The sequence below is a fragment of the Calidris pugnax genome, unplaced genomic scaffold, assembly GCF_001431845.1.
Source record: "Calidris pugnax isolate Ruff unplaced genomic scaffold, ASM143184v1 scaffold24, whole genome shotgun sequence".
NCBI classification, from domain to species: domain Eukaryota; kingdom Metazoa; phylum Chordata; class Aves; order Charadriiformes; family Scolopacidae; genus Calidris; species Calidris pugnax.
This window is the reverse complement of record NW_015090922.1, coordinates 7,053,693-7,064,241: the sequence shown is the minus strand read 5'-3', so window position 1 is coordinate 7,064,241 and position 10,549 is coordinate 7,053,693. Positions and strand designations below refer to the sequence as shown.

At 39.6% G+C, this 10,549-nt stretch overlaps 1 protein-coding gene and 1 long non-coding RNA gene across 4 annotated transcripts in view; one reads left to right on the top strand and one right to left on the bottom strand.

Moving 5' to 3' along the window:
• LOC106893355 overlaps positions 1-1,104 on the bottom strand; it is a 19,371-nt gene extending 18,267 nt beyond the window's left edge. The window contains exon 1 of the long non-coding RNA XR_001413051.1: positions 989-1,104. This is a non-coding gene — a long non-coding RNA (uncharacterized LOC106893355). The remainder of the gene's footprint in view (positions 1-988) is intronic.
• ATF3 (activating transcription factor 3) overlaps positions 1-8,881 on the top strand; it is a 9,119-nt gene extending 238 nt beyond the window's left edge. The window contains exons 2-4 of one of the 3 annotated variants that reach the window (XM_014951265.1): positions 4,329-4,572; positions 5,477-5,584; positions 6,525-8,881. In XM_014951265.1, the coding sequence (XP_014806751.1) occupies positions 4,333-4,572; positions 5,477-5,584; positions 6,525-6,722 (546 nt within the window). In that variant the 5' untranslated portion in view covers positions 4,329-4,332 and the 3' untranslated portion in view covers positions 6,723-8,881. The remainder of the gene's footprint in view (positions 1-4,328; positions 4,573-5,476; positions 5,585-6,524) is intronic. The other 2 variants (XM_014951267.1, XM_014951266.1) reach the window with 2 other exon arrangements.
• Positions 8,882-10,549: the final 1,668 nt, after the last annotated feature.

The window sequence follows — 10,549 nt, the reverse complement described above, 5'->3', positions numbered from 1 at the left end:
CGAGCCCCGGCTGTCCCCGGGACGGCAGCGCCGCTCGGCACCGCGCGGTGGCGGCCTCCGAGGAGGGACGGCGGCGGCGGCGGGACGGAGAGCGGGAGCGGCGGGGATGCGGGAGCGCTGGCGGGCGGTGGAGGCAGCCGGCGGCGGCGCCGCCAGCCCGGAGGGTCCGCAGGGAGAGAGAAGGTGTAGAGGGACCGGCCAGGCCATGAGTAACCCCCGCACTGCCGTGTGTCTGTCCGTTCCCTGTACGCGACACGAGTGGGGACTCTCGGGACGCTCACTTTTCCTTCTGTCCCCGCGTCTTGACGTGAAGGAGATCAGTTACTGAACTGTTGCCTCATCAAGTCAGGCGTGACACAACAGCAAACTTGTTTCAGAGAAGGAGTTTCCTGTCGGAAAACGATTTTCCTCCCAGTAACAGCATTTAAGAAGCTGGAAGGCAGCAGAAAACAGTTGGGGAACGATGTGGGATGTCAGAAAGCTTAAGGTCAACCAGCGTGCAAAGAGGTTGTGAACTGTAATTGCTCTTAATGCTGTTTAAGATTAACCTCAATGGTTATCGGGGTTTATTGCATCAGCACCAGAGGAAAAGGAATTCAGATGAAGAAATAAAACCAAGAGGCACAGTCCAGCCATCTGCAGTTAAGCAAAAAAGAAAAGACTGAAAGTAGTCACTTAAATAATAATAATTAATGTTATTAATATTATTAATTATTATTAATAATAATATAAACCAGGAATACCCTTAAATAATAGAAACGCACAGCTAGGAAGTATGTCCTGAAATTAAAATATTGTCAGATGAGATGTAAAAAGTTCACTGTAGATGAAAAGAATCATTAGCAAAAGAAAAAAACAAAAAGTAGGGGGAGAAGAAATGAATAACGCTGTTTGAATCTACCTAAACTGGGAGAGTACCATTAATAGAAAAGCTGTTCTCTTAGAAGAATTTCAAAACTAAGGATAAAGTAATGAAGCATTAACTCACACGGGGAACAAGCTGTGCCTTTCCAGTGCAGGTCTGTGAAACTTTCAGCACCTTCAGTGTCAGTAACTTCAGGAGGAGTCAAACCAGCCTGGAGCTGAGGTCCATGTGCGTGGTCTGACAAAGTAAACAGAGATCGTATCAGATGTAATCATACTTTAAGATTTGATATTCTTATTCCTACTGTTTCCCCAGCCTTTACAAACCCAGAGAAAATGAGACACTGCTTTTAATGCCTTCTAGACAAAGGTACAATTTGTACAAGTACAATTTGTACAAAAATTGGAGAAAAAGAAAGGGAAACCTCTTTTTTTTTTTTTTTTTTTTTTTTTTTTAAATAGCAAAATCTAATTTTCATTCCTGTAAAACATTTCTAAAAGCAGATTTGTTTCTCAAAAACTGGAAAACATGTACCTTGTTATTAGGAAAAGGGAATCTATTCAGCTTAATGAGTACATTTGACGTAAGGCTGATTATTTTTGTTACTTGTTTCACGGTGGCTTTGAAGGATCTCAGTGGAACCCTACCCTCCTAGGCACTGTCCAGAAGCCCTGCCTCAAGAAAGAGCCCCACGAAAGCAAACCACTGGCAAACAGCTCTGCAAAATGGGACTGGGCTCACGGCAGAAATCCTTACACAAGCCTCAGCCCCCTGGTAGGCCCCCCTTCCCTAAAGTCTGAATAAATAGAAATCCCTTTCAGGATGTCTGGAAGGTCAGTGAGCTGTTCAGGCAGGAGAGGCACAAGTTTCTATGGTCAAGGACATTTCCCCCCCTGTGTTTCCCCTCCCTGTGGACACACTCCCATTCCTTTTTTTACACCAGTGACAGACGGATGAGAGAACCTGAGGACATTATAGTAGGGGTTTGTTGGTGCTTGTAGTCACTTAGCACTGACTAGTAGAAATCCACCATTAACACAATTTCTCAGACATGTTCCTAAAACATGAACCTTCTTGTTTCCCTCTGGTGCTGCTGCTGACCCTAATTAAAAGTTCACCTAAACCGAAAAATAATTGATTAAACCACCAGTGCTGGAAAATTATTAGCCCAAGTAATTATTTTGTAGGCTGGAGAAACGGCTTTACTGTTACTTTAAGACTCCTGGTTTGATTGAAATATACAGAATTAACTTTGTTGAATGAAGCCATCACTGGGAGCCAAGGAGATTGACATTCAGTGAAAATAGCTAAAATTTCTGCTAGTGTTGAGGGGTTTAGTGTCATCTGGAATTAGCCTGTTTAAATTAGTTGAATGGTTGAATGTTGATAAATGATAAATAATGCTTGGAGGATTTTAGCTAGAAATTGTAGGGCTGTTTCTGACTTGTTGGAAAAGAGTAACTGCTAGCTTTCTGAGATTATGGGATTAAACAGTATCAGTACTTTAAATGTGACTCATGAGCAGGGGCTTTCTGAAGAGAATTACATAAATTTCCCAAGGTCTTTCTGAATAACAAGTTGTTCCAAATAATTTCCTCATCTTTAATAACTTTGGGTGAAATCCTGGCCCCATTGAGGTCAACAGAAAAAGTCCTCTTGATTTCAGTGTGTTCAGAATTTCACCCCCAGACTCTGGGAAATCTTCAGCTCTTTTGTGGTGACTGGGTGAAGGAGAAGTGAGGAATTCTCTGCAGCCAGCCGTGGAGTTTACTACCACCTGGCAATTCGCTGTCCTCACATTTTTATATTTACCTCATTTAGCAATGAACCAGATTCTACTCTCATTTGCACCAGTGTGGACATACAGTGTATTTTTAGATATCTCTGGGTAAAATCTATCTTCTTGTCTAGGCACGTGACCCCAAGCATTTCTTGCTGGGTTACAGAAGTAGCTTACAGGGAACTCTGCAATCCTGGGTTGACTGTGTGGAAGTTTAACTTACTCACGCTGCTACCCTGAGGCAACTGTTTGCTTACCTGCACTGTTAATTACAATTGACTTTGCTATAATTATTACAGTTCTAATCAAGAGTAGATAACACATACTGTAATTACCTGTACAGCTATTAAAAAACCCCATAAAACCTACACACCAAAGAAAGCTGGAAAACCAACATGGTAAAATCCAATTTAACACAAGCCACTTTATGAATAAGGGATATAATCTGTTTTCCTATGCATTTGCACCTTTTGTCCCTTGGGCCACCCACAAAAATTGCTCAGCTTTCTTTCAGACCTCTCATATCCCTTCTTCTGGGCAAGAGACAGTTTGGGTCTCATGCAGAGCTGTGTGCATCTGCTAGCTAGGTTGCCCACAATGTTAGGATGGCTGCCTGCTGAGTTTTGCCTCTTTGTCCCTCAGTGGGATCACCATTTTTCACAAAGCACATAGAAGGCCTCTCACCCTCCAAAACTGGCTAAAAAATTAATAAGAATGACTAAAAGGAGGAAAGTAGACAGAACTGTTGGGTAGCTTCATTCTCTTAGGAAAACTACGAGAAATGAGGTTCCTCCATGGGTGTCCATTTGCATAATTCCCCTGAAGTTTCTTCAGTCACACTGTTTTATATCAGCAGGAGATCCGACCATAAATATTTAAGAATTTCAAACCTCTCGTTGAGGGCAGATGAGGACAGTTTCAGATTTTACAAGAGCAAAGGAACGAAACAAATGGCTTCACGTTTTTCATGACTCAATCCCTCCAACTCAGCCTGTGCTTTGAAGCCCCAGAGCATGTATAGAATTTTACTTTTGTGCTGGCTCTCATTGTTAACCATTTTTCAGGAGTTCATAACCAGATCTACAACTCTGTGTAAAATTGAGCATGATCATTTTGTGACAGGTTCTGTCCTGGTTAGCAAACTTCAGCTTCTGGGAGAACTCTTTGAGCTGTGCCTAAATGTAGTAAGATCAAGGTACGCTCTGTCCATTTGAAGCTGTGGTGCTCTGAAGATGGAGATACTCTTAAACTCCTGTGCTTTAAAGAATAATAGTATTTCTTTGCTGTCTGATTTTTGTTCCTTATTCTCTTCCTCCTGTTCACTCAATTCTCATTTGCCACACGTTACCACTTTAAAACTTCAAAGTGCACATATATATACACATAAAAACCTTTTTCCATGCTATGTTTCAGAAAGACCTAGATAGATATTGTGTGATGCACTAATACTATTATTATTATTTTTAAATACCAACTTGAAGTTAACCTAAAGTAGAAGATTTAACTAATGACCAAATTCTTAACTGCTTAACTCTAGTGAGAGATTGAGGTTGACGGGGAATAGGGACTGAAGCAATGCAAGAAATACAGTATTATTTCACATTATAAAATATACTGCTAAGAGATATTATTTGCCTTTCTAAAGTTGTTGAAAGACTGTTATTATCTCTTTTTACCTTTCAGCAAAATGATGGTCCAACACTCAGGCCAGGTATCTGCCTTAGAAGTCAGCGCCTCCGCAATTGTTCCCACTTTGTCCCCTGCAGGGTCACTGGGGTTTGATGATTTCACAAATTTAACCCCACTGGTGAAAGAGGAACTGCGGTTCGCCATTCAGAACAAGCGTCAGTCCCACAGGATGTCTTCTACATTGGACACGGTGACAGTTTCTGAAAGGCCAATTGAAACATCAATCATGAAAACAGAGGTAGGACTTTTTAAACAGCATTTCAATGTGCATGATTAATTCTCTAATAAAATTTCACCACAAGACCGCTAATTATATCAGACAACCCTCTCCACCACGCTTGATCCTTTCAAGCCTGCTGCTTGGCTTTCTGATAAGTGCTTCTGGGAAACTCTCTGGTATTTCTCATTTCCATTGAGGCCTCTAGTTGAGTATTTTGGTTTTGATTATGAACTAAAGACAATGTTTTACAAAATTAGAGGAAGTGCTAATCTGGTTTCCCTGGCTGCTTGTGGCTGAACTTGAAATAGGTCACTGCAGGTTTACTTGAGTGAGGACAGTGCAGTGAACACAGGGGACTACACTGAGTAGACACAGCCATGCTATGTCCAGACCAGGTTTATACTTTAAGATAATAGTCTCTGTGAAAAACTTTTTTCTCTTATAAAGTGGAGAAATAGCTTCAGTTAGGGAAATAGCCACACCTCAGCCTGAGCCTCCTCAGGAAACGAAACAAAGCTTGAGGGAGTTTGTTAATATCCCCTTTTCGGAGCTGCCTTTAGTTCACTGCCCCGTTCATTCCCCTTGCTCCTTTTCCTCCTTGGGAAGTGGAGAAGAGATGGAGGTGTGGGAGTCAGCCTGGGGAGATGCTTGGCAAGTTTTTCAAGTACCATTGATTTAAAAGGAGCCATCACATGGATTACATCCATCCGAACTCCAGTCAGGTTTTTATTGACAATTCTAATGGAGTTGCTACCATTTTACTGTATGGCAAGCAAGGTCAGAATTGCCTCCTTATGTAACTCATGATGTGAGCTCTGACAACACTATCCACGTTGCTTTTAAAAATGTAGAAGTTATGAAAATACAAGTTGAGTATTTACGACAATCTTACGGATTGTGTGTATCTGTTTTTATGGGATAGTTTTCTCCTGAAGAGGATGAAAGAAAAAAGCGAAGAAGGGAAAGGAACAAAATTGCTGCTGCAAAGTGCCGAAACAAAAAGAAGGAAAAAACAGAATGTTTGCAGAAAGTAAGTGACTGCCGTGAATTGTTCATAATCTGTCATCATCCTACCAGGATCTGAACAGACAGCACAGGGGCACTGTCATAGTAGGAAATAAAGGTGTCACCCAAAACTCTGTAAACCCATCAATATATTAGTTACAAAAAATAAAATGAACATGCTATATATTAAATCAAACTTGGCTAAAATTGGGAAAATGTGAACGTGTGGTAGGAGTGAAAAGAGATTACTGTTTCAATGCCCAGTATTGTCTATGGGGATAATATGAATTTAAATCTGTGCCTTGTACACAAAAAGAACTAAAATTTCAATTCATATAATACCCATTGTGGAGATCAAAAGCCTACAAACACCGACAATTACTCTCTGATTTCATTACAAAAGGAGTGGCATAGTAGCTTAGCCCTGAAGTCTCTGGCCGAAGACCCCAGCAGTGTCTTCACCTGCTCTGCCATGATACAAAACTCTACTACAGCAGCAGCAGGCCCGTCTTTGTTCCTATATCCAGGGTTGGGGGGAAAAAAGCTATGTCCTTACTTTGTTAGCTTACATGGGTTTACAGATATGTGACATGGTGTTCCAGGGAGTTAACAAGAAGTGTAGATAACATTGGGCAAATTTTTGACTCAAAAAGTCAATAATAATTTTGCAGAAGGTAGCAACAGTGATTTGGATGCCTGCTCTTGTAAGTCAATACAAATCTGAATTTGGCCTTTCGACTTTTGTTACAGTCAGCTCAGAAGGTAACTGTCAATCTGATTTTTTAGAGTATTATCAATTGGGGGATTTATAGTTTCACTACTACAGGATACTAAAAACATGCAAGTTCTTTCATAGCTAAGTCATACACTTCCCCACCGATAAAATACTGCAACTATTAGATAAACATTGCAATTAACTATTTGAACTGCTCAGTCTAATAGTTGTGTCTGTCCTTTGTGACTAGGAATCAGAAAAGCTGGAAACTATCAATGCAGAATTAAAAGCCCAGATCGAAGAGCTAAAGAACGAGAAGCAGCATTTGATATACATGCTAAACCTTCACAGGCCCACTTGTATAGTTCGGGCACAAAACGGAAGGACACCTGAAGATGAAAGGAATCTTTTTATTCAACAGATCAAAGAAGGCACGTTACAAGGTTAAGTGACATGGCAAAGATGGAAATATTTATAGTGTTTTTAACAACTACCAGAATCCATGGAGAATCTGACATAACGTGTAGGATTCTATTAGTCAAGAGCCTTTAGGAAGGGCAGATCACTTTCTTAAGTGGAAAGAATCATTTTGGCTTGACAGCGATTCTTCCCCTTGAAAGATCTGGTCTCAATCAAATTGAAGAGTCTTCTGCCTCAAATATAGGTTTTGCACCTGTCATACTTGCTGTTCCTAGGAGCTACAGACAACAGCTTCAGAAGTTTTAGCTCTCTGCTAGTATACAGTATCTGCACTCACGACGTTTGTGCTAGAACACTATGACTTCCGATGATGCACATGGTACAGACAACTGCGCTGGATGGACACTACTTTTCCTTGTTGCTGGTAGGGAAAGCAGACTGAGAGTATTTTTAAAGTTTCTAAGTTTCCAGGGGGGATGTTTTCAGGCAGAATGTACCAATGCGTAATGTTGCATTCTAACCAAACACACACATACACAAACACACAAAAAGCCTTTAGTTCCAACTAAGCTTTGTCATTTTTTTTTCACAACACTTGTGTGGTTTCCTTCAATGACTCATCTCAGAGACTGAATTTGAAAAGCCTAGTAGGTGTGACAAAGAAATGTTTCTTGCAAAAGGTCCGTGTAGCTAAGTTTTATTTTCTGAGCTGGAATCCCACATACTATCCATTGGGGACTACAATTTTTCCTTGAATTGCTGAACAGCAGCTTGTACCACCACTTGGTGACTCTGTGAATTGGGTCCACCAGAAAGGGGAGACTAGCTATGGAGGGATATTGATACAGGTTTTGTCTGAGTAAAGTACTGCAGGACTGAATTCCAGGCTCGTGAGTCATGAAAAGTTTTTTTTTTTTTAATTTCATCTAGGATCTAATCCTACAAGCCTTAATTCATGCTCTTAATCCTTACTCACAGAAGAGGTTCTATGGACTTCAGTGGGTCTGCTTATGCAGGTAGCTCTTACAAGCATAAGAGCTTGACAAAGCTTTTTCCATCCTGGTCAGGATTACTTCCTTTTGCCAGGTGATTCAGAAGGAAAAACTATGATTGCAGCTACTTTTGTTTTACGTTTGGGTGGCAACTACAGTCAATCAAAAGTGTTACTTAGAATCTAAAGGAGGCAAGAGTTTTGATGTAGTGAATAATTGTTTTTATTTTTTTATTAAATACTAACCATAGATGTTTTTGAACTGGTTGGTAGAAGAGCTGCTGGACAAAACAGTTGGAGCTATGAGTGTTTAAACTCTGATGTTTCTGTGAAATTCTCAGATTGTTTAATCCTATAAAATATATCCTTACAATTTTTTGTAAAAGAAAATATTATCCTTATTTATCACTAATATCATCATGAGTAAAGTTAATAAATCTGCGAGCAAGATAAAACTGAAAACACAAGTGTTGTGCTGTCTCTTTACTTTTATCTGTTGGTGTTTAATATTATATATTCCTAAACTTGTTGTATTTGAGACACCACTACTGAAAACACTTATCCTTCATCTTTTCCATAGATGAGGCACTGAATATACTGAATGAATGGGTGCAGAGATTATACCTTCCAAAATTCTGTACCTCCATCAGTGGTGTCTAGCTGCTCAATGTCACAATTTAAGTGAAGCAGACAGTAAGAATGGAACTTACAGTACATAATATTTTACACCAGTTACACAGTGTTGAAATTGTGGTTTTGCTCTCAAGGCTAGAATAAAAGATACCTCAGCCATAAGCTTCTTGCTCTACAAGTCCTAGATGAGTCTATCAGATATTGTACCTGATCCTTATATGATCGTTATATTCTGCAACAGAACTTCTTAGTACACTTTCCTAAGATCTGGATATATTGTAATGTCCTATATCACATTTTAAAGATATGTACTTCCTGAATCTGAAAATTGACTGTATTACAGAGATGACATATGGGATTCTGTCCTGAGAATCCATTGTCTTTATGTTGGGAGGAGCTTCCATTGACTTCAATGAGAGTTTCATTCATGCCCTGTAGGCAGAGTTTGGAGCCTATGCTGTGACTTGCTTGGCTTAGAGGGCAAGTTCCATGGGAAATTGGCCAGCTGTTTATCAGAGAATGGATATACATGAAGTGTGTTACAATAAACTTGTCAAACAATGTCCATTGGTATTTGATTTCTGTAATATGGAAATTCAAAATTGAGGCATCATCGTGGTATCGTACACCTTGGCTTTGCCTTTTGCGCATCAAATACCAGCAGACAGAGCTGTTTGCCTCCTATCCTGTTATAAAGAGTTACTACAGAGACTAGAATATAATCACAGAACTCATGTGTCTCCCTTAGGAAATTTGTATGGTTGCTTTTAACCGTATCACTGGTGACGCAGGCGTCATGCTTTTTGTTGCTTGATGTTATTTACTGAGCACGTCAAATGTTAAAATGGTACCACTACTATTGTCAGAAGATAATCTATTTTTATTTCTGTATACGTGCAGTCATAGCTGCTTTCTGCTGCTTGTATGTGTGTGTGCATACGTGCTCCTGCACTCTAGAAATGATGGTACTCAAATTCATTTGGCTGTGCCCAGGAAAAGAGTGTTTAAACAGCTTGACCGAAGCAGTATGTTGCATGAGTTTTCTGAAAGTATTCTTTATTCAGGAGAGCCTTTAAAATGCATTAAAAGCAGTTTGTTTTCTATTCTTAAGTTTGTTTTGATACTTTAATAAAAAAGAATTAATATATATTTATTCATGTGTCATTTAATTCATTCTAAGTTTCAAGGTCCTGGAGCAACTGCATTTTCTTAAAACACCACTGAGATTAAAAAGCAAACACGTTTTATAGGTTTGCAGGAACAGGCGTCTTATAAAGTGAAATTGGTACTGTTCACTGCTTGTCAAGGTATAAACAAAGTTTTGTTATTTCAAGGTTGATCACGAATTCCAGGCTAATTTCTTATTTGTGGCGTAGGGCTTAAATTAAAGGACTGAAAATTACAACTCCAGAACCTTTCCTAACCCTGCAACCAACCAGCTGAAAGTTATTTCAGCTTTCTGATTACCTAATGGGTTTAATGCTTTTGCTGCTGTGAAGCTTTAATATTTATAGATTGCTTTCTGTGGTGACATAGAAGATGCTAAAGAAGTATAGCATGATTAGGACTTCGGTTTGTTTCTCTGTGTGTTGGTGTGTGTGCATGTGTGTGGGTGTGGGTGTGTGCGTGGAGAAGCATGAGGAAAGATGAACAAAATGTTCTATCCTGCCTTTCCAAAACTAAGTATTTACACCCAGACAGAAGTCCCTGTGTTTTGACAGCCGGGGATGTGGACAAAAACTTTTGGCTTCAGTCCTTTGCAAGCATTCATAACTTGTAATACAGAGGTCAGATAGAAGGCCAGGAGCTCCAGGGACCAGGAAATCCACTGCCCTATTGCAAAATCTAGTTAAGTGTCAGCTGGAAGAAGATCTAGGCTACTACGAGCCTGGCAATGTTGAATGCTTACTCAGTACATCCATTTACAGATGTGCACTCACAATAGGTGAATATACACAATACATATATTCACTGTTTCACACATTCTCCTATACCTGCTATCAAATTCCATTTCTGAATACCTGATTCACTTCTAATTTGCTAAATTTATAAGTCATCTGCTTGTCCTGTTTTAGAAAAACTTACCAACAAAATTAGGGCTATGAATTCATGAATTGTTACTCTTATAGAATTTTCTTTAAAAAGTATAAGTTGAAACCATGAAACCACCCATGGTCTCTATGACATTCCTAACAGCATAATTGATATTCCTTGAACAAAATAATACATTG